This window comes from Lithobates pipiens, unplaced genomic scaffold, assembly GCF_037356315.1.
Source record: "Lithobates pipiens isolate NorthernLeopardFrog02 unplaced genomic scaffold, aLitPip1_a1.2 Scaffold_30, whole genome shotgun sequence".
Classification (NCBI taxonomy): domain Eukaryota; kingdom Metazoa; phylum Chordata; class Amphibia; order Anura; family Ranidae; genus Lithobates; species Lithobates pipiens.
In genome coordinates, this window is record NW_027507791.1 from 70779274 (window position 1) to 70803877 (window position 24604).

General features: G+C 45.3%; 1 protein-coding gene across 2 annotated transcripts in view; it reads left to right on the forward strand.

Annotated features, from left to right (window-relative positions):
* The window catches only part of LGALS3 (galectin 3), a 34859-nt gene extending 11607 nt beyond the window's left edge, over window positions 1-23252 (forward strand). The window contains exons 2-7 of one of the 2 annotated variants that reach the window (XM_077464410.1): window positions 7376-7396; window positions 8622-8769; window positions 8812-9041; window positions 9155-9243; window positions 12991-13156; window positions 22966-23252. In XM_077464410.1, the coding sequence (XP_077320536.1) occupies window positions 7379-7396; window positions 8622-8769; window positions 8812-9041; window positions 9155-9243; window positions 12991-13156; window positions 22966-23121 (807 nt within the window). In that variant the 5' untranslated portion in view covers window positions 7376-7378 and the 3' untranslated portion in view covers window positions 23122-23252. Of the gene's footprint in view, window positions 1-7375; window positions 7397-8621; window positions 9042-9154; window positions 9244-12990; window positions 13157-22965 lie in introns of both variants that reach the window. The other variant, XM_077464409.1, reaches the window with a different exon arrangement.
* Window positions 23253-24604: the final 1352 nt, after the last annotated feature.

The following is a 24604-nucleotide window of genomic DNA, read 5'->3' on the forward strand; positions in this document are numbered from 1 at the left end:
CTCAGGCACAGTTGTTAGGTGGGTGTAGTATAGGCTTCCCTGAATAAGTGAGCTTTCAGGGATCTCCTAAAGGTGGACAGGTTAGGAACTGATTGGAATTCCCTGCCCCGGTATATCCAGAGGATGGGAGATGCTCTAGAGAAGTCCTGAAGGTGAGAATGAGAGGAGGTAACAAGGGAGCTAGAGAGCAGGAGGTCCTGGGAGGAGTGGAGGGGACAATTTGGGTGATTATCTGCAGATAATATAGATGGATGCGATGTTGTGGTGTTAGCATTTTGAATTTTATACGGTGGGGTAGGGGAAGCCAGTGAAGGGGTTGGCAGAAAGGGGCAGCAGTTACAGATCGATTAGTGAGGTGTATTAGTCTAGCAGCAGCATTCATAATAGACTGAAGGGGGCTATAGCGTGCATAAGGGTAGGCCATTAAGGAGAGTTGCAGTAGTCAAGGAGGGAAATGATTAAGGAGTGAATAAGTTGCTTTGTGGTGCCATTTAATCAAGAAGGGTGGAAATCTGGAGATGTTGCGGAGGTTAAGGCGGCAGGATTTAGCCAGTGATTGGATGTGGGGGCTGAAGGAGAGGTCAGAGTCAAGGATTATACCCAGCACCCTGGCATGTGTAGAGGGACCAATGGTTGTGCTGTTGATCTTAATGGTGAAGTAATTGGGGGGAGGAAATATTACAAACTCAGTTTTAGAAAGACTGAGTTTGAGAAACTGGTGTGACATCCATACGAATATATCATTCAGTAAGTTTGAGATCCGTGAGGAGATCGAGGGGGTGAGTTGAGGAGTGGAGAGAGAGATCTGGATGTCATTGGAGTAGAGGTGCTATTGGAAGACAGCTATACATAGCTATACAGTCTGTACAAATGGTATGTCCTCCCATAATTGTGAACAAGTCAGGCTAGAGAAGAGTTGTTTGACCTTTGCTGTCACTTGGGATGGCCAGGCTGCAGACTTAAGTCTGCCATAAATGGCTTGAGTTCTGGACAAATTCTGCTGGCACCACCTAGCTTGACAAAAGTCAGCTGTACAAACCACTTTTGTTGAAGGAGCCTGGTGAAAAATTATTCCCAATAAAATCAGATGCAGGTATATTTTGGGTATTCTGAAAGCTGCTGGAGCTAACTGTCAGAAAATAGCCGGCATGGGAAATTCAGCCATCCATGCTGTTTAATGTGGATGAAGGAATCCGCTACAATTATTTCACTAGGCTCCGCAGAGGCTGAACAAAAAAGTGTATGGCCAGCCTTACTGTTTTTCAAGTAATTATAATATATTTAAAAACATTTTTTTAGAAGAAATGAAAACAACAATACAGTAACATCATTGGTACAGGCGAAGATAAAACCAGAAGGTAACATTGAACCCAAGCAAAGTACACTGAAAAGAACGCTACATTCAATACAAACCCCATAAATGTTAATTGTGGCCTTTGGTGGTTAGTATTGCATTAAAATGATGGTGGTGATAAACTGAACATGGATCATCTTGGATATATCTGAGAAGGAATATTTACAATTACTGGTTAAGGCACAGTCTTCTCGCTGGAACTCTAGCATGGATATTTAATAAGAGATAGTTTTTATTAAAACATATACACAGTATAGTTTCAAAGTATTTTGTGCACTGCCAGGCATGCATTCATACAGTACATACTTGATAGGTCTGCTTTAATTCTCAAAACATAATTGCACGGAAGAACAACCAGTTACGCATATGACTAATGTTGACACAATATGCTATGTGAGTGCCTGTAGAACAATGAACAAAAGGGATTTTCCGTAGCGTGGTTTAGAATCGCCCAGAGAACTTTCTGAATGGTTGTAACCTAATTGGTCCTATTGCTGCATGAACTACCGATTTTTTTTTTTTTTTTTTTTTTTTTTTTCTTCTTCTTTGCAAAACCAGATGGTAAACTGAGGCATACTGGAACATGGTGCCTTTTGCAAAACATCTTGATCCCTGATTGGGTACTACATGAGTTTTGGTATTAGGTCCATCACCTGGTGCTTCAGGTATTGCTTGACCTGGCAGCAATGGATCTTGAAGGACACTGATAATATAGGTGAAGGAGGGGGATCCCTAAATTGATTCTCCCACTGCCACCACCACCCCCATTAAATGTTGCATTTCTTCAATTTTGTTTTTGCTCTACCAAATGCTGTATTTTTATCATGTACCCATCACTGGTACCAGTTTTCCTTAAATTTTGCTAACAAGCCTTTCGGTTCTCTGATGTAGTTTTGGTTCCACTCTAACCGATCCCTGTAGATTAAGGGCCAGTTTAGTTGTGCTCCAGATGCTTTTTTGCATGCGTGTTTTTGATGCAGTCCAGTGCATTCCCTCCCCCTCCCTTTTTTTTTTTTCTTAACCTTAAATAAGAACAGGGGTGTTTCAGTGCATTTTTGGTGCCTTTTTAGGTACGTTCTCGTGAGTGTTTGATGCTTTTTACAGCGTTCCAGTGCAGGAAAAATGCTGCATGTTCTAGTTTCCTTTATTTAATTTTTTTTAATTTTCTGGAACTGCAAGGACTAGTGTGAACTATGCCATTGAAAACCATATAACCTATTTTCTATGCGGTTTTGATGCAGAAAAAAATGCACTGGAACACCTGCACTTGGTTCAATGTAGGACATATCTGGTGAGGACATATCTGCTGTAGCACATATCTGGTGAGGTGTGTTTTTTTACTACTTTGGATTCCTATGCAGTGTGTCTACTCCTGATGTTTAGTACCACGAGATCTGTCATATAAGCACTAGGTACATACCCAGTTCTTTCTTCTTTATTTGACCACTATTTTAGTCATATGCACAAGAAGGACCAATAATAAAACAGGTTTATGTAAAAGAGCTACTAATCATATTCACAAATATGTCGATTTTAAAGAGTTGCTACAGCCAAACATTTTATTTTTATTTATTTTTTTCAGTTCTGGATATATTTGGGGCGATTGGGAAGTGTTGGCACCTCTTTTCGTTTTTTTTTTTTTATTCCAGTCAGTGTCCTTACTTACACACTCCTTCACTTCCTATTCTGGAGACCTATCAGAAAGTTAATGGACATCTTCCTTTTTATTAAGGAGGAACCATGCCTTTGATAGTTTGCTTCAGAAGAAGTGTCCCCCAATTGCCCTCAACTCCCAATCCAATGAAAACTGTGACTTTAGATTTTACCCTCACCCTGACCTGGAGACAACGCCAACCAAACAAAAATGCTAATTTTCCCCACTCTAACTAGAATTAAAATATGATGGCTGCTAGCTGGGCTATTGTATTCTGATGGCTGCTAGCTCTGGCTATCAGAATACCTAAACGGTGGCTGCAGGACGGGTGCTGTTCGGCCAACAATTTTCAGTCTGGCTCCTTTTGAATTTGTCAACTTTTGTCGAGCTGGCAGGGCCACCAATTGTTAGAATTTCATCTGGTTTCCCTGAATCGTCAGAAATTGTACCAGCCTATGGCCAGCAAGACACAGACTCTGAATACAGACAAACCTATAGAAAAGAGTATTGAAATAGTTAAGGGATTTTTCTCAGCAATGAGCATGGACTCCAACAAGTTTTGTTGTTGTGAGGGTGTGGCATTCCTTTTTAAATTCCCACTCACTATGGTTTGGCAATAGTATCCAAGGGAGCAGTCAGGGCCTCGCCTTCCCCTCAGGCTCAGCAGCCATCCTATGATGACTCATTACAGTGTTTATCAATGCAAAACATCTGCGGCTAACTTCCACTGCTCTGATTGTCATATTCAAATTTTCTCTGTAGCCATGCGCCGTGGATTCTGCGCGTTCTGCATTTTGTCAGATTTTCCAGTGAATTGTAGCTGACGTTCAGTAGGATGACACATTGATTCCTAAACCAGTGGTCCTTGACTTTTTTGAGACAAGGGCACAGTACGTTATTTTGCCTCAACAGTAACAAATAGTTTATGCATACACAACAAAAGTATGGGAATGCAAAATGTATTGAAATGCTGGAAGGGGCTGGGTGTCACTGTGGGTCGATGTGCATACCCACCAACATTTTGAGATGGGAATGAGGGACACCTACTAACAAACGTATGTAGGCATAGGGCACGCCCCCTGCCACACCCCCCATAAAGGTGAATTAACCAAAAAAAGGTAAATCAAATCCACAAGTGCTTTATTTTTTTTTATTTTTTCCCCAATACTATTTCTTTATATTGGCTTTTAAAATGTACAAATGCAGCAATTTAGAAATTGGATAAAAGGTTTAGCACCGGGAAATACTTTTTGAAAGATAAAAAGTGAATTTTATACACAACTATATAGATGAGACCAAAATGAGGGACAGTCCCTCCAAATCGGGGACAGTTGGGAGCTATGCGATGTGGGTTAGGGAGTAGGCTGGGGGACTCTACAGCTGGCTTAGTCACCCTGGTAGGAAATTTGGTTTCTGTAGGGGTCTGGGGAGGTTGGGGGGCACAAGGGGAAATTCTGGAGGTTGGAGCACTATGTAGAGCTTGAGGCTCTTCAGCAGGATGGGGCAACTATGGTAGGTTTGGGGAACACTATGGGAACTTTGAGGCACTGTAAGGTTAAAGTGGAAGTAAACCCATCGATTTAACCACTTCAATACCGGGCACTTAAACACCTTCCTGCCCAGACCAATTTTGAGCTTTCAGCGCTGTCGCACTTTGAATGACAATTGCGGGGTCATGCTACATGGTACCCAAATGAAATTTTTATCATTTTTTTTCCCACAAATAGAGCTTTCTTTTGGTGGTATTTGATCACCTCTACGGTTTTTATTTTTTGCGCTACAAATAAAAAAGAAACAACTTTTTTTTTTTTTGTTTCAGTTTCAAAACTTTGTAAATAAGTCAGTTTCTCCTTCACTGATGGGCACTGATAAGGTGGCACTGATGGGCACCAATGATGTGGCACTGATGAGGTGGCATTGATGGACACTGATAGTTGGCACTGATGGGTGGCACTGATAGCTGGCACGGATTGGCACTGATAGCTGGCACAGATTGGCATGGATGGGTGGCACAGATGGGCATGTGTGGGCACTGATAGGCGGCACGGATGGGCACTGATAGGCGGCACAGGTGGGCACTCATAGGCGGCATTGTATTGTTATACTGTACTAATGGATGCCAATCAGTGCCAAACAATAATGCATGCCAATCAGTGATGCCCATTGTGGGCACTGATTGGCATCCATTGTGGGCACTGATTGGCATCCATTGTGGGCACTGATTGGTATCCATTGTGGCACTGACTCGCATCCCTGGTGATCTAGGGAGGATTACCTTTTGCTGGGCATCCCTGGTGGTCTGGTGGCGTCCCTGATGGTCCAGTGTGGGCATCCTCGGGGGGGCTGTGCTGATAATCGATCAGCACAGACCCCCCCCCCCCCTGTCAGAGGAGCAGCCGATCGGCTCTCCTCTACTTGCGTCTGACAGACACGAGTGAGGAAAAGCCGATCACCGACTCTTCCTATTTACACTGTGATCAGCCGTGATTGGACATGGCTGATCACGTGGTAAAGAGTCTCCGTCGGAGACTCTTTACCGAGATCGTAGTTGCCGGGTGTCAGACTGACACCCCGCAACAACGATCGCCGCGATGCGCGCCCCCGAGTGCGCGCATTGGCTCATAATCCTGATCACGTCATATCACGTCCGATCAGGATTATGCAACCTCTTTGCCACCGTCAATTGCCTTTAGGGCGGGCGGCAAGTGGTTAAACAGTTAAAAAAAAAAAAAAGGCATGCCGGGAATGCTAACTTGTGTCATAACAAATCACACGTGCAGCACCATAGCAGTTGAAGATTAAACAGAGGCAAAGATGGCAGCTTCCTTGGCTGAAAATAGGGGAGTTTACTTCCACTTTAAGTTCTCTGTAGTTGGCTAGAGGCCTTGGGGGGGGGGGGGGGGCGCACGCTGCATCCTGACCATTGGAGTTCTCAATATGTTCTAAGCAGCGGTAGACCCATCCATTTAGGGGCTCACAGGCACTACCCCGTCTATCCATGTGTCTGGCCCCAAACCATGGATTCCAATGGAGTGGGAGGGGTGTGCTTCAAAAAAGGTTGGGGCGCAGAGCACTGCGTTCCGAGCCAACCCAGTTGTGTGACGATGGCGAATAAACATTCGCTATCGTCGCTGATCCTCCTCCTAGCCAATCTGGACCCGATTGGCTGAAAGGACAGATGATTCTATTGGACGACTAGGAGGAGGGAGGAGAGGCACGACGGAAGGTGCTGTGATGCAGAAGAGGAGCAGAGGACCCACGAGCCACAGCCCATCGCCTGTAGACGGCTGACCGACCTGGGTGAAGGTTCGGGTGACCTGACTGACCCACCTAGAGCAGGCAAGGGGAGGGTAGTTCCCCCCCCCCCCCCAAAAAAAAATACAGTCGCCACTGGTTGTAATCTCTACACGGCACCTTCTAATCAATCCACAGGACTAACTTATTGTTAAGGCGAATGATAATGGTAGCTTATCTCTAAGCCTACCACTGTTGAGGCATGGTGGATTATGGCAGGGGATCTGAGCAACTGAGCTCAACTCTAAATCACAAAGCATTTCTGTGGGTAGAATTTAACTCATAATTATCATTATCCCAGTCATTATGAGAGAGAATCGCCCGTTAAATCAGAAAAAATTATCGTTATACCCATTACTATAAAAGAGAGAGTGTTGGGCCAAGTTGTAGTCGACCTTGCTGCCCCTCTGAAATACAATCTGTGGTGAATCACTTTTCAGAGGCATTTGACTGTTTAAACTGTTTAAATCCTGCATCACCATGCCGGCTGTTGTAGGGTGGTTGCGTTGCGGCCTCATTCACTTGGATGGGTCTTAATTGTGTAGGTACTGCTGGCTGCATCAAACAAAAGTTACAATTTTAGCCATGGCTGCTAAGCAAAGCATTGCAGCAATGGCATATATACCACCCCATCAAGCTGCCTTTCCAGTTTAAGGGGGAACAGTAAAAAAAATCAACCACCTGTTTTTACGGCCCCCAGACCCCAACTGTAAGTCAGTTGAGATATACAGAGAGAGAGCAAGAAATCATTTTAGAAGCATCTTGGAAGTGATTTGATCTTGCTTACCTTAGAGAAATTAGCCCTTCTTCTTTTTTTTTTTTTTTTCTAGCTCTGTATGGTTGACTGTTGGAGTTGTGTAGTGTTGTCACATCATGCTAAAATTCCAGGTATCAGACAAAGGTCATGTATTATATGGGCCTTACTGGTCCTAACTTCCATTAAAAAAAAAAAAAAAAAAATGAATTGCTATCACTTCTATTTTGTTTGTTTTTTCATGGTGTATTTTTTTTACTTTATTGTGAATTAAGTGTATTTATGCAGAACATTTCATTATTTTATTTTTTTTCCCCAGAAAATGGCAGACGAATTTAACGTAAGTCGTAATTCTTTTCTTTTTAAATTTGCTGCTTCTAGCCGATTAAAATTATGGTTTAATGCTGAGATTCTGGTTTTGTGGTATCCTGTTTCTGTGACAGATCTTGCAAAAATAGAATAGTTCCCATAGAGAATCAATTTATTTTACGGTCAAACTTTTGCACCTGAGATAAATGGGGGTGGGGGAGATCAATGTATTGGGAACTGCTTTAAGTGGTTGTAAAGTCTCTCCATTCCCGTGTGTGTGTGTGTGTGTGTGTGTGTTTTTTTTTTTTTTTTTTCTGTGTACCCCAATCCATATCGCCGGTTGGCGCTCACATGAACGCCAGGTGTTCTGTTGGCTAATGCCTCCTTTACATGCCTACGGAGGCACATAAACTGACCATGGTGTCAGGGATCAGCAGCCATGATGAACCGTGGTCAGTTTACAGAGGGGAGGGCAGGATCAGCAGGTATTTCAGGTGAGACATGGGGCCAAATTGCATAGCACAAGCACTGTATAGCATGCTTTAAAGGAACAGGATCCTACATTTAATGAGCAGTGTCCCTTGTGCTGGAGGTGGCTGCTTTTGAAATCTTCTGTCCTCTGACCTCCCTCATTCCCTTCCATTCCCCCCCAGCCATAATCTTACAGTGCTGTGGGGATTAATACAGACCTGTCATAAGCACTCACCAAAAGTGCTGGCTATGCATACCCTTTTGAGCCCCCCCCTCCCCCACATGCATAAAATCTGTACTGTAACTTGCATCAAAGAAAAGCGCTTTATGAATGGAGGAGGCTGAATTTTTTATTTGACTTGTCCTCTATTCTTGGAGTACTTTTCATTCATGGAAGTTATAATACAGTTTATATGAATGGAGGAGTGCTTATGATAGACCCAGCAGCTATATTACCCCTGTGTGGGGTGGGGATGGATAGGGTGGACAGAGATCAAAAGATTTCAAGTAATACGGCAACCACCAGTACAAGGTAATGGATGAATGTAGGTACCTTACCTTGTGCTGAAAAAAAAAAGAGAAACACAAAAATCTGCTTGACTGATGCAGTGTTTGGCAGAGTGGCCTTTGCCGTGGTCTCACAAAGTAGAATGCATGTTATATTACAGAACAACCTGCTATTGGTTTCGTATTGATAGGCAGTTGAGTATTATCAACTCAGTAATTCATTCATTCATCAATGCTTTGCCTTCAGTTTTTTTTTTTTTCCTTCTTTTTTGCAACAGCTGACTGATGCCGTATCAGGACAAACCAATGCCGGCGGGCTGCAAAACCCATCACAAGGTCAGAACTGGAATAATCCATGGGGAGGTCCTGGACAGCCATACCCAGGAGGATACCCAGCACCAGGGCCCGGTCAGCAGTTCCCTCAAGGCGGTCAACAGTTCCCTCAAGGCGGTCAGCAGTTCCCTCAAGGCGGTCAGCAGTTCCCTCAAGGCGGTCAGCAGTTCCCTCAAGGCGGTCAGCAGTACCCAGGGGGATTTCCACCAGCAGGCGCAGGGGGATATCCTGGCTTTCCAGGCTTCCCAGCACCAGGGCAGCAATACCCAGGTGCTCCTGTGCCTGGGCAGCCTGACCCAAAAACAGCAGGTCAGACGGGTCCCACTCCATCAGCTCCTTTTCCATCAGCTCCTGCAGGCCCACTGGTGAGTGCGTAATAAATGAAACTATTGGAAAAAAAAGCTCTGAATAACTGTTATTTGCTTTTTATAACATGTATGATACAACAGCGTGTCTTAACCAATTATATTTTTTTCAGAATTTACCATATACACTACCCATGCCACCTGGAATTATGCCTGGCCTGGTGCTGACTATTCAAGGTGTGGTGAGCAATAATTGCAAAAGGTAATATCCGTTGGAGACGACCTCTTCTGTCATCTTGGTAGAACCTATGGGTCTCATTTTTATAATGGATGTATCTCTGAAAAAAATACTGCATGCTATGTGTCATAGATATTATGCAGAACACAGTGAGGAGCCTCTGATGTCCTGATTGATGTTGCAGAGAACACTCCCGGATAGGAAAGGGATGATATGCGATCGGTTTTCTGCATCATTTTTATTAATTTTTTTCCAGATTCATTAGAATAAATATGGCTTGGCTTATTTTAGCATTCCAAGACCAGCACAAAGCACGTAGCAGTGCCTTATAAATGTGCTACGCACATTGTGGCTCACATTTTATGGTCCATTCATAAAATGTAGGCTTGAGTACTAAATGCAGCAGAGAGAGCTCCCGATTGGAGAAGAGCTGATCATGTGACTTTGACAGGTCACAAGGTTGGGCAACAATTACTTTTTTTTTTTAAAGCTCCACCAACTTCAGCCAGTGGACTGCAGAGCACATCTCTAAAGCCTATCTCTCTGCTTTATAAATGTGTAGTAAAAGTACCCAACAAAATAATTCAAGGAGTAAAGGGCTAATAAAACATATCAACCTATCAGAAAGAATATTGTACTGATTTGATTGCAGTGGTGTCAGTTCTGATTGGCTGGCTAGTGTGGGTTGCTGTCAGGGCAGGACTTAGGGTGGTGGGGGCCCCTGGGCTTGAGTCACTTTCGGGCCCTACCTTCTATACATTACCGTATTTATAGGTGTATAACACGCACCCCAAATTTAGGAAAAAAACTTTTATGAGGAAAGTTAAAGGAAAAAGCTTACATTTAAATGCCCATCAATGCAGCCTTATCAGTGTCCATCTGCAGCCTTGCCCTTGCATCTGCAGCCTTGTCAATGTCATTTGCAGCCTTGCCAGTGTAGCCTTGTCATTTGCAGCCTTGCCCCAGTATCATTTGCAGCCTTGTCATTGTAGTCTTGAAGTTTAAAAATGGGACTCTGTATCTCGGCGGCTCTCAGGTCCTCTTGGCGGCTTTCGGGTCCTCTCGCAGTCCCGACTGGAGCCAAGAGTAGCCGAGTGTACTTGGCTCAGCTCACAGTCACGCCAAGTCCCTGTGTTATGTCCATCATAGGGCGGGACTGAGCGTGACTGTGAGTGGAGCCGAGCCAAGTGCACTCGGTTATGTATCTCGACGGGGCCCCCTATTGGGCAGGGCCCATGGGCTTGAGCCCAGACAAGCCCAATGGTAAGTCCAGCCCTGGTTGCTGTCCTCCTCGGTTCCTAGCATAGCCTATTGAATAAAGCCATTTTCAGGCATCATGGTATCATTAAGCTGCAAGCAGTTTGGATACACTCACATTTCAACATGTTTGTTCCAGGTTTCCCTGACTGAATTGCATGTACATGCTTGAAGATTCTCCTTTCCTGCATTAACATATTTTTCTCTGCTAAGACAAAATTTAAAATGAGGTGTGGTGACTGATAGACTTGCAGTAAGGGGGGGGGGGTGGAGATATCATTCAAGAACAATCACTGCACAGCAATATTAAACGGCTCACCCGCTATGAGAAATGGATGAATATATATATGAAATTCTGTACAAAATATACTCCAGAATCGAGAATTAAAAAAAAACATACATCAAAGCAGAAATCCAACCAAAATAAAATGAGTAGCCCAATCTCAGGGCTTCCTGAGCCACCCCTGTCTGCCCCCCCCCCCCCACCCCCATTCACTGTAGTGTTCGGCTGAGGAGGGAGCAGCCGCCTCATGGCTCTGAGGCCAAACTGGGTGCTGGTCCAGGAATGTCGGCGGATCCTGACTTTATTGTCGCAATCTTGCGAACGAACTGCACACCTGTGACCTGTAATTACAGAGCTCTAATAACTTTGTCTTTTTATATCTGTAAAGCAGTGGCAGCTGGTACTCAATAATTTGAGGGGGGGGGGAAGCAAACCATTAGCCACCCCCCTAGACTAACATGAATGCAGGAAACACCATCAACACCCCCCCCCCTCCTCGGGAGATGGCCTTACTTCTCTAGGATGCAGGTGTCCTGCCCAGGAGGACTCCAATCTCCCACCCCTGTCCGAGCCGGGAGTGCTGGATGCCTGAGTCACTGCAGGTGAGCCATCCCAGGAGTCATTGGCGAATCGTGGGTGGGTCGGTCAGACTTCCCTTGTGTCTCCTCCGCCTTCTCCTAGGCCAATTGGAATGCTTTTCCTTTTGTCCAGTTGCGAAATTTCTCACGAACCACTTCCTGATTGACTGGGAGGAGAATCGGTGTGACAATAGCAAATATTAATTTGCAATTATAACACAACTGGGTGGGCGCAGTGCCCTGCACCCCGAGCTTGCCCTTTTTTGAAGCCTATTTGAGTCTCTGGCTCTAATCACGTGCTTCAAAAAAATACAAATATCCCCCATTGGAATCCATGCATCCAGCACCTCGCATGTAGATTAGGGGGCTGGGTGCATGTGGGGGGGGGGGGGGCACCCATGGACCCCTAATGGATGGGCTGCCACTACTGTAAAGGGTTAATTTTCTTTCTTTTTTTTTTTCAGTGTCCCCTGAGGAAATTTCTATTAAAGTGATTTGTAAGTGTCACCATGTCATACTTGCCTGCTCTGTGCAATGGTTTTGCACAGAGCAGCCCCAATCCTCCTCTTCTCTGGGCCCCCCACTGGTGTTCCTGGCTCCCCTCCATGAAATGCTGTAATGTAAAAGAAAAATCTTCTGCATTTTCAACCACTTTAATTTCCTCTTCCAGAGACATAGCAGAAAGGTGCGGAAATTCCAACACTAGAACAAGTCGAGTCACTAGTGTCCCCACCTAATATTACTCTTCCTTTCCTGTTTTATTGACAACTATAACCTTTTAGATTTTTCCATCACATTATTTTCCAATTCTAATGGTTACCAGACATCAATGAAAACCTCAGGGAGTTCTAAACCTTCAACACTTTATCCGAAGTTTTTGGCGTTGGATACTTTTGTGATGTAGGTGCAGATTACTGCTTAACCATAATCTGGACTGGTCATACCAATTCCCCTTTAGGACCCCCCCCCCCCCCCCCAGTTTTATCAGTCCTGTACATACTTTATTGAACAGTACTAAGGGAGACCCTTTAAATCTGAAACGCATTGGCTTATCATACATCCTGGGACAGATCAGAACGGTTCTGATTGGTTGGTGCCATCACAGAGCGTCACTCTGATCAATTCTGGAAGTGCTACACAGGGAAGAGGGAGAATAGCAGGGATTTCAAATCCCCAGACCACGTGACCGATTATGTGGGCATTAACTGCTGCGGGAAGGTAAGTAAAACTCAGGAAGGGGGGGGGGGGGGGGCGGTTGGATACAGTGTTAGTTCACTTTTTCTGAAAATGTGAACCAACACTTGGAGGAATGTGAAGTATTTTTCCATTTAGCATGTTTCATCCCTGCAGGTATTTCTGCTGCTCTAATGTAAATGAAGCTTTGTTGCCAGCAAGAGATTGCAGTGAATAACTGCCTTGTACCAGCTACCAAATACTGCTATTGGGTGGAGGGACTTTCTCAAGGAGAAATAAATGAATAAATGATTCAGCAAATAAATATTTGGGAAAAGTATATAGATGTGTTTTTTTTTTTTTTTGTTTGTTTTTTCACAGCATAAAACAATTTATCAAGAAAATAATTTCACACTGTTGATCTAAAACAGATTGCAATTTGTGTATTGAAAAAAAATGTTAATGATCTATATCTTTTAGGTGGACTATTGATTTTAAAAATGGCAATGATATTGTTTTCCATTTCAATCCACGTTTCGATGAGCACCCGAGCGTATTGGTGCGCAATTCAATGCTCCAAGGCCGGTGGGGAGCTGAAGAGCGGGAAGCCACCAAGTTTCCATTTCAGAAAGGACAAGCATTTACGGTAAAAAAATAAAATAAAAATAATAATAAAATTTCTACATTGCATGGAATATAATGTTTCAGCTGATCTCTGAAACAGACTTTGCTTGATCCAGAAATGTTCAGCTGAAGAATGTTTGCCATGCCACTCCTCTGCACAGTTCTGCAACTGACCACAATTAGTTGTCTTAACCACTTTCTTTTGGTGGTATTTGATCACCCCTGCGGTTTTTATTTTTTGCGCTATAAACAAAAATAGAGGGATAATTTTGAAAAAAACGCATTATTTTTTACTTTTTGTAATAATAAATATCCCCCAAAAATATATAAAAAAACATTTTTCTCCCTCAGTTTAGGCCGATACGTATTCTTCTACATATTTTTGGTAAAAAAAATCGCAATAAGCGATTATTGATTGGTTTGCGCAAAACTTATAGCGTTTACAAAATAGGGATAGTTTTATAGCATTTTTATTAATAATTTTTTTTTTTTTTTTACTAGTAATGGCGGCGATCTGCGATTTTTATTGTGACTGCGACATTGTGGGGAACCCATCGGACATTTTTGACACCATTGTCATTTATACAGTAATCACTGCTATATAAATGCAGTGATTCCTGTGTAAATGACACTGGCAGTGAAAGGGTTAACCAGTGGGTGGCAGTGTAGGGGTTAAGTGTTCCTAGGGGTGTGTTATTAACTGTGGGGGGGTTGGGCTTTCATTTAGTGTACACTGATCTCTGCTCCAATCACATGGAGCAGAGATCAGCGTCACTAGTTGCTAGGCAGAATGGAAAAATGTTGTTTATACAGCATTTCCTCCATTCGGCCGCTCCGTGAGACGATCGCGGGGATGCCCGCGGCGATCGAGTCCGCGGGTCCCGCGATCGGACTCACGGGGGTCCCGACCAGCGCGGGAGCGCGCCGCCGGCGGCGCGCTCCCGATGGCACGGCGGCAACGAATATTGGACGTACATGTACGCCAATATGCCTGCCCGTGCCATTCTGTCGACGTACATCGTTGTGCGCTGGTCGGGAAGTGGTTAAAGTAGTACTAAAGTCTAAAATAGGATTTTTTTTTTTTTTTTTTTTTTTTTTTTTTGTACTCACCGTAAAATCCTTTTCTCTGTAATTCACTGACTGACACAGCTTCTCTCTTTAGACCATTGAGTTGTTATGCCACCTTCAGGAGAGGACTAGACATTACATGTTAACATGCGATAATAAAACTAAAACTTTCTAGTTCCGCCCAAGGGGTGGTCCCTTAGGTAAAAACCCCTCATCATGCTACTGCAGCCTCAGTACGTCAACAAGCAGTATAACGTAAAGAAAAATGAGGGGCGGGTGCTGTGTCAGTCGGTGAATTGCAGAAAAAATGATTTTACAGTGAGTATAAAAAATCCTATTTTCTCTTATATTCACCGACTGACACAGCTTCTTTCTTTAGACCATTGGGACATCCCCAAGCAGTGCTAAAACGAGGGGTGGGAACACAGCAAAAAACTTCATCCACCATGGCATGTGGGAGCTAGTACAAACTTTTCCCACAAAAAAAAACTACAGTGTGTGGAATAACCACCACAAAAAAAAAACCAGGGCACTCCTCAACAGAGAAGCACTACCCTCAAACCGCACCAAAACTGCGGCAACAAATGCAACAGTGCATTATCTTAAAGGTACTGTGTTTTTACCCCCCCAAAAAAACGGAAAAAATTGTATGTGCAATTTGCCATTATACAGCCGCCTGCAAAACTTTGTGGCCAAAACAGGCATTAGCCGATGCACTGACATCTACCTTGTAGAATTTTGTAAAAGTGTGAACAGACGACCTTTACACACTTGAGCGACAGACGCTTGATGTTGTTGGAAGGCCCCAAGACGTTCCGATTGTCCTTGTAGTGTGGGCTGTGATCGGAAAGGGGGCACCTGCCCCTTCAAGGCATAGGCCTGTACAACAGTCTGTCTAATCCACCTGGAAAAGGTGGCCAACGTGACTGCCATGCCTTTTTTTTTTTTTTTTTTTGGACCAGCCACCAAAACAAACATCCGGAAGGGAGCCGGGACAGACAAATACCCCACAGAGCTGGAACCATGTCCTGGGAATGGAGGGCCACCTCCTTAGGATGTCTCGGCTTAGGACACAAAGATGGTAACACAATGTTTCATTGATGTGGAATGCCGAAAACACCTTCGGCATAAAAAGGTTGTGGACGCAACACCACCCTATCCTGTGGATAACCAGATAGGGCGACTTGCAAAACAAGGCCGCCAGTTCCGAAACCCTCCTGGCCGAGTGATGGCCACTAGAAAGACCACTTTCTGGGAAAGAGTCAAAAGGGGAATCTCTCTGATATATTCAAATGGCGGTTTCTGAAGCGCTGCTAACACCAGATTTAGACCCCACGGGGGTAACGGTGGACTACATGTTGGACCCCCTTGAACAAAAGTGCTCACTAGCGAGTGAGACGCCAGGGGTCGCCGGAAAAAAAAACAGCCAAAGCTGATATTTGTCCCTTAACCTCCCTGGCGGTATGATTCAGTCTGGATTTAGGTGCTGAAAGCGGTACAATTATTTTGCATGGAAATTTGGTGTTTTATTTTGTAGTCCTGTAATTCTTAGGAATAACTCTCTTAAATCTGTTCAAACCAGAGTCTAGCAGGCATCCCGGGTATGATAAAGTTTATAATATAATAAAGAATAATAAAAATTATTCAATGTAATCAAATCCTAAAACACTGAAAAAGGGACACTTTTTGGTTGCTATGGACAATCTCCAAATTCCAGGCAGAAAAAACAGTATTTCTAATATAAAAGTGCATGCAGGGCATTGCACAGACCACTAGGGACAAAAGGGGTGTGTAATTTTTTTTTATACAGCACTGTAATCTGTAAGATTACTTTTTTGAATTTGCCGCCGTTCTCGGCTCCCGTGCGCCGTAACGCCGCAGGGAACGGAGCTCGGCGGCATTCGGCACTGTGAATCGAGCGGAGGACAGCTCGATCACACAGTGCGGAGGACATCGCTGGATCCAGGGAACAAGGTGAGTAACTCTCACTGTGTCCTCTCCTGCATCCAGCGAAGCGATCCTGAGTCTGGCTAGGGGTTACCGCTCCTGCTAGTAAAATCCCAACCCGAGCCAGACTCGGGATTACTGCTAGGGGGGGGGTTAATGGTGCTTAAAACCAGTTTCTGATCTACACCTTGCTGTAGAAACAGCAGGATCCTGGATACAGAAAAGGAGCGCGGACGCCATCCTTTCTCCTCCCACCTGGAGATGTAGGCCTTCCAGGTACGACGATATATCTTCCGAGAAGAGGATTTCCATGCTCTCAGCATAGTTGGGGATCACCAAGTCTGAAAGACCCCGGTTCCTCAACACCTGGCTCTCAATAGCCATGCAGTTAAACCCAGCGATGGTAAGGCAGGATGGAGAATCGGACCTTGAGACAGAAGGTCCTCTCGCAACAGCAGTCTTCAGGAAGCGTCTGCCACCAGGCGCACTAGGTCTGCGTACCAGGGAAGCTGAGGCCAATCTGGGGCAATCAATATTACTGGGATCCCCTCGGATTCCACTCTGCGAAGCAGACGTGGTAACAGTTTTTTTTTTTTTTTTTTTTTTGTGGAGGAAAGGCGTAGATCAGCTGGTACTGATCCCAGGGAGCCACCAGCGTGACTGACGCATCAGCCCACGGATCCCGTGTCCTGAACATGAATCTCAACACCTTCCGATTGAGACGGGAGGCCAGAAGATCCATGTCTGTGTGCCCCACCGCAGGCACAGTAGCCGGAACACCTCTGGATGCAACGCCCATTCTCCTGGGTCCTGCATCTGGTGACAGTCTGCCTGCCAGTTCTCCACTCCCGGGATGTCCTTGGGCGTCCTGTCAAGCTGAGGACTCTTTGTCGAACGGACGAAAAAGCCTTTTGTGAGCGGAAAAAGAGGGCCCTTGCCTACAGCATAGCTCCTTAGCCTTCCTGGCCTGTGGGAGTATGGTACTCTTACCACTAGTGGCATTTTTAATAATGTCATCTAATGAGGCTCCAAAGAGCCGGTCGCCAAGGGAAGATCCGTCAGGGCTTTTTTGGATGCCTGGTCAGCAGACCAGCATTTTAGCAAAATTAGGCGCCTCAGCACCACAGCTGACACTGAAGCCCTGGATAACAGAGGGAGAGTATCCAGGGCCACGTCAATGATGTACTTAAGGCCTTGCACTAGTTGGTCTGCTAGTTCCATGTAGAGAGGGGAAGCCTGTTGCTCTCCCAATTCCTGGTGAAAACGTTTTGCCCACTCAGTGTCTGTGACACCAGTGAGGATGCCAGTACAGGTCGCACGGCTGACCCCACAACCGTAAACAAGGTACGAGCCACTGTCACGGCCTTCCTGTCCGTGGGATCCTTGAATGCAGGAGTTCCCTCAACTAGGATCGTGGTTCCTTTATTTAACCTGGATCCCGGAGGTCCACGACCGGAGGAACCAACCACTTTTTGAGAAGGCTTTCCTCAAAGGGGTTACGCATCGGCAAAAGATCCATTGCGGGCGACCCCATTCTTTGTAAATGAACTTGTCAAAATAAGTCAGATACAGGAACACCTTAAGTGAACATGCTGGCTTAGGGGACCGGTACATCAGCAGAGGGATCCACTGGCTGCTGAATCTTCAGGGTATCACGCACAGCTGTGATAAGTGCTACAACAATCCCTTTGTAGCACCCGGACCCAGGCGGGGACTCATCCTCACTATCCGAACGGTCCTGGACAGAGCAGGGGTCACCAGCCTCAGCAGGACCTGAGTCTGCATCAGAGCTCTTCCCAGAGGACGGGGGCAGGGGACACTTTTTAGCACCTTTCTTCCCACGGCACCGCCTCCATCTTGGCAAAAAACGAATTGAGGACCGTCGTCAGGGTGTCCATGGGGACTGCGCAGTCTGCAGGTGACCTGGTTGCAATTGCCTGTATTTCGGGGGAAGAAACACCAGTTTCTGAAGCCATGCTGAACCTACCCTGTCTGCCACCCGAAGGGAACTTAGGACAGTGACAGCCCCACCCTCCTTGCTGCCGCTGACAGAGGGGCTCTAACCCGCCGGACTCACCACCCTGAGGTGTTCTGCGCTGTTCACAGCAGTGCCTGTAGACCCCTAGTGCTCCCAGGTGCAGAGGAAATCCAAACTGTGTTGGTGGTAGTCCATCAGAACGATCTGAAAAACATGCTCAGACTACATAAAACGGCCGCCCAGCGTCCAGTAAACAGACAGGAAGCTGAAACCACAGGTAGCTGCTGCAGGAGAACACTGAAACATGCTTAGGCTTCTAGAAAATGGCCACCAGAGTCCCGAACAGGGAAGCACTGGGAAAACGGCCGCTTGAAGCCCAGAAGATCTGCCCTTGCCCACACCTAAAAAGGCCACCGGCCAGCTTCCATGAGGGACAGAGACAGAAAAAACGTGGCAGAGACCCAGCGCTGCACCGAGACACAGCCAGACCCTCACAAGCACCTCAGGATCCAGGCACCACCAGCCAGTCCCCGATCCCAGGTGAGAGCCCTCAGGGATCTTGGGCGCGCGCGCGCACACACACACACACTGCTCAGTACCACATGCAGAATCCCCCCCCCCCCCCGTGAGGGGGATGGGAGGGAAGATGGGGACAGGGGAGAGAAGAGAAGGAGGTGAGGGACCCCCGAATGGACCTCCCAGGGAATGCCCAGCTGCTCAACCCTGCTGAGACAGGGAGAGCTGTACTTACCAGTCCTGAAGCTGGGAGACATTGCATTGTAGATCTACACTTGATCGGTACAGGGTAGCTACTGGCCTTAGTATACTGTGACGCAGACATCAGTAGCCCGGTCATATGTATGCCCTGGAGCATAAAAGCTCACCGACCACCTCAGGAGCTGAGATATGTCATGGCTTGCCGAGCCGTAGCTGCGACCTGCACACGCTCGATAGCCGGACTGGGGAGACTACAAGGATAAGGGTATCCAGCCTGTCACCCTGCAGACTGTTGAAAAATAGATCGCAGGATCATTCATCTTGAGCAAAAATCCAAGCTTCTGCATAAAAAGCATGGAGCGATGGGCCCGCAGGGTTCCTAGGTCCTTGTCCTTTACTAGGCAAAGTAAAACTGAGGCTGCTTTGCAGAGTGGAGGGTCGAGCCTGAGGGCCTGCCCCCCTGGGCAGAACTAAGAGTTGTGAGTGTTGTTACAACTATGCCTAGTATTCTCCTAGTGATAAGGCTAACACCCATTTGTTACAGAGAGGGGCTGTGTCGGTCGGTGAATATAAGAGAAATGCCTGTTACCTGTCCTGGTACATGTGTTGTGATGCAGTGCATGTGCAAAAGAGGAGCGCCACCTTAGTGCGCTGGGGTGTCATAGCGGGTGGTGGTTTGGTAATGGGCCCTTACAGTCAGGCCCGGGACAAAGGATGGGCAGCTGCCCTGGGCACAGACTAGCAAGGAGGCAAAGAATAGATGCAGAGTGGTGTATATATTTTCTATGGCATGTATTAACAGTGAGGGAGGGGGACAAAATTCTGGATACTTGGCCTGGGTGCTGGACGACCCTGTCCTGGTACTGCTTACAGTGACTCTGTCATGAGAGAAGTATGGGGCTGCCATTACAGGCCTTTTGATATTTTGGCTGAGTCTTAATTTTGTATGTTTTGGTCAGACCCAAAACAAGCGTACTGTAAATGCATGTCAGAAGCATCAGAATGGCAGCCTCCATTAATGACAGTGTCATTTTTAAGGCAGGTTCCCAGTCTTGTGCTGCAGTAATTGGCGAGTCATGCACTTTGGTGAGTTGCTGTGACATTCATTTTGAACACACCTTACCAATGAACCTGCGCTGCAGCACACCACAGTGCATTGTGGTGAGCTACATTACAACAGTGTATTATCTGTTTGTGGTGCATGGTTCTAAGGGCTTCTACCTATATGCATTCAACGTGCTGCTCCCCCAACAATACTCACTTGAGCCCCCTCTCAATGCAGCAATGTGCATGGGAGCCTTGGTCTCGCTCTCTTCATTGGCTGAAACACAGCAACGGGAGACATTGATTCCTACTGCTGCCAATGAGCGAGCGGAGGGGGGCACTGGTCAAGGGGGAGGAGCCAGGATTGGCAGTGGGGGACCCGAGGAAGAAGAGAATCGGGGTTGGTCTGTGCAAATCCATTGCACAGAGCAGGCAAGTATAACATGTTTGTTATTTAAAAAAAAAAAAACTGCCTTTTTTTAATATCACTTTAACCACTTCAGCCCCGGACCAATTGTCAGCCCCGGACCAATTGTCAGCCTAAGGACCAAAGGTCTTTTTACAATTTCGCACTGCACTGCTTTAACTGGTAATTGCGCGGTCATGCAATGTTGTACCCAAACGAAATTTGCGTCCTTTTCATCCCACAAATAGAGCTTTCTTTTGATGGTATTTGATTGCCTCTGTGATTTTTTTTTTTTTTTGGCGATATAAATGGAAAGACTGAAAATTTCGAGGGGAAAAAAAGATATTTTCTAATTTTTGTTATAAGAAAAATCGAATAAACTCAATTTTGGTCATACATTTAGGGCAAAATGTATTTAGTCACATGTCTTTAGTAAAAAAAAATGTCAATAAGCGTATATTTATTGGTTTGCGCAAAAGTTATAGCGTCTACAAACTAGAGTACATTTTCTGGAATTTACACAGCTTTTAATTTATGACTGCCTATCTCATTTCTTGAGGTGCTAAAATGGCAGGGCAGTACAACCCCCCCCCCCCAAATCACCCCATTTTGGAAAGTAGACACCCCAAGGAAATTGCTGAGGGGCATGTTGAGCCCATTGAATATTTATTTTTTTGTCCCAAGTGATTGAATGACACAAAAAAAAAAGTTTACAAAAAGTTGTCACTAAATGATATATTGCCCACACATGCCATAGTTATATGTGTAATTGCACCCCAAAATATATTCTGCTGCTTCTCCTGAGAACGAGGATACCACATATGTGGGACTTTTTGGGAGTCTAGCCGCGTACTGCACCCCGAAAACCAATCACTGCCTTCAGGATTTCTAAGGGTGCAAATTTTTGACTTCACTCCTCACTACCTATCAGTTTCGAAGGCCATAAAATACCAAAATAGCACAACCCCCCCCCCCCCCCCAAATGACCCCATTTTGGAAAGTAAACACCCCAAGCTATTTACTGAGAGGCATGATGAGTCCATGAAATATTTTATATTTTGCCCCAAGTTGCAGAAATATTACAATTTTTATTTTTTGCACAAAGTTGTCACTAAATGATATATTGCTCACACATGCTATGGGCATACGTGAAATTACACCCCAAAATAAATTCTGCTGCTTCTCCAGAGTATGGGTATACCACATGTGGGGGACTTTTTGGGAACCTAGCCACGTACGGGACCCTGAAATCCAAGTACTGCCTTCCGGATTTAAATATAAAACGCTACCCAAAAAAACTGTTAGCGATCGCAGGGATCAAGCCTGACTCTGCGAACGCTGCAGTTATGTTTTGTAAGTGACAGTGATCGATCGATACTGCACTTGGGTGGGCTGGGCGGAGGGGCAAAATGCAGGTGCTAGCAGGTATCTGGGCTGATCCCGCTAGCAATGCGTGTTTTTTTTTTTTTTGGAACCCTAAACTGCTGGGGACGCTAGTATAGATCTAATCAGATCAGATATTGATCTGTTCAGATTCTATACCACTACGGGAGGTTTATGCTTTGCACGTAGGTGTTAGCAGTACTGGCACTAACCTAGCGCTGCCTGGGGCGACGCAGACCCTGACCCTAAAACCTAATTGATATCACCCGCCAGGTGATCAGGGGGTTAAACCTTTATTGAGTAATAAATGGTGGGTGCCCTGATGCTATAAAAAGCAAACTAACCAGAGTCACCCGTAACACTTATACGGTGATCACTGGTGAAAGGATTAACTAGGGGCAATCGGGGGGTTAAAATCTTTATTAGGTAGTATATGGGGGTCCTTGGCGCTATATAAAAACCTGACCGGGAACCTAAATAACTAACTGGCTAACCAGCGTCACCAGTGGCACTTATACGGTGATCGCTGGTGAAAGGGTTAACTAGGGGCAATCAGGGGGTTAAAACCATTATTGGGTAGTATATGGGGGTACCTAGCGCTATAAAAAAAAAAACAGGCGGTGAACCTAAAAAAAATAACTAGCTACCTAGTGGCACTAGTGATTTGTGTATCTACATGTCAGTGTAGTGTTGGTGCACACTTACTTTCTCTGTTCTCCTCGCAGTCTGGTCAAAAAGACCGCCCCGAGGAGAATGACATCACTTCCTCCCTGCCTATGTTTACTATACACAGCGGGGGAAGCTTCTCACTCGCCAGCAGCGATTGAGAGGGTATGGCCAGAAACCAACGGCCATCCCCTCATCCCGGATCGCTCCTGCAGTGAAACGGGCCGCCGCATCCTGCAGGAGGGGGGTCCGATCGGACCCCCCACCCGCTGGAAGGAGAGCACGTACACGTACGTGCTTGTGCATGTCGGTGCCATTGCGCCGACGTACAATGCCATGCGGCGGTCCTTAAGTACTTAAGCAGCCCACTCAAAGGCATCTGAAGCGCAATCGCAACAGTGGGCACTTTTCATCCAACGCACACTCAATTTCTTTTTTTTTTTTCCCTAAACTCAAACTACACTGATGTAGTGATATAGCTGTTACACTTTCCAGCGGTAGCTGTTGTTCCTGACTGGTTGGATTTAAGAGTCTGAATCTTGTTTGAATGATATCAAATTTTTTTTTGTGGTACCTTTTTGTCCATTTTGGATTTTGACATGTAATTCCTTTTATTTTCCAGTTGAAAATCTTTGTTGAAGCAGAAATCTATCGCGTAGCTGTCAACAATGAAAACCTCTTCCAGTATAAGCACCGAAACCGAGATTTCCAACTGACTAAAGCCGTGGTCATTAGTGGTGACATCACCTTGAATGCGGCTACTGTTGGCATGATGTAATCTCTTTGCAAACAGCAGTCAATGAATCATGTGAAAAATGCCGCTTTGTTTCAGAGTTTCTTTTTATATGAAGACTATTTGTGTATATTGGCAAAATACATTAGTAGAAACCAATAAAAATGTAACCTATAGATGTGTCAAACTTTATTTTCTATTTATATTGGATAAACTGTCAAAGGGGAATAAGTTGGCCTGCAACCTGAATGAAAGCTTGGAGTCTAATGATATCACATTCAAGATGGTGCGCCTAGTTGCAGTCTCTGAGCTTTTGGAGAGCTACACAAGCAGGCATAAATAATTCCTAAATATAAAAGGCGCTGCCACTTCAAGTGTGAACCACACTAATGAATCAAACAGAAAATATGAAGTAGGCGCTATGTAAACTATAAGCATCCTAATGCCTATATGTGCTAATTGATATGAATCTTACACACTACTACTCAATACAGTGCAAAATAAATATACACAATTTGCTATGAAATGTATCTCAAACCGTAACTCTAGCAATATGCTATGCGTGATAAATGCTTAAACCAACATGTTCTAAACAAAAAAGTCCATATTCATCCGTATCTTGCACTTTAATTTAATGCTTCCCATCCACCGTGCAGCCTTGTATAGTTCCAAAGTGCATGTGCTCCACCACCAAAGATGCTAATGCTCACTCACCAGAGCCCAAAGGTCCGCTGGACCCCAGAGCACGTGCAATAAATATATTGCAATCTGCCTGCATGGGATTCTTGATGGTTTCCTCTCCAACTCGCAGATGCTCCTTCCCCTCCAAAAGGGATATGCACCAATCACCCAGAAAAAAAAGACATCGGGCTTGTGCAACACAATTTTATTTAAAATTTAAAACCATTTCCCAATTTCATGCGCTTACATGTCGGGGTGCCCAGACCAGCACCAGCTCGACCACCATAAATGTTAATCTCAATATGTACTATCCAACACACTGACGTTTTTAAATGGCAAGAAGAAAAGATGCAGTCTGTCTCACTACTTAACCGGATGTTACGTCACCTGTGGTCCATCGGAATTGCAGCGACAATCGGCCCTCTAAACATTTTGCAACCTCACGTCATCAGGTGACTGATGACAGTAGGTTGCGAGCTAATAATGCCAACGATACCGTTTTAAAGCGGTTTTGGGCAACACATGGTGATTTGTACTCGTGCATGCTGATGCTTATGTAGTTATTGTTTTGCAGGTACGTTTTTCCCATCTCCTCCTCAATACTTTGCTCTGGTATCACTGTCAAAAGTACCCGAGTACTGATGTCATGCTGTTTTTCATTTCAGTTTGCTCTTTCTATGAGGAACGCTGCCCAGTCAGACCACCCATTGCTTGAAAGATAAGGGGATTAGCGAAGTAGTGAAGATCGTGAGGGGGAAAAAAAAGAGCCAATATCTACAGCCCTGTAAGGACCTCCAAAACAAGCTGCCACATTGGCTGTTCTTGCAACAGCCAATGTGGGTCAAGG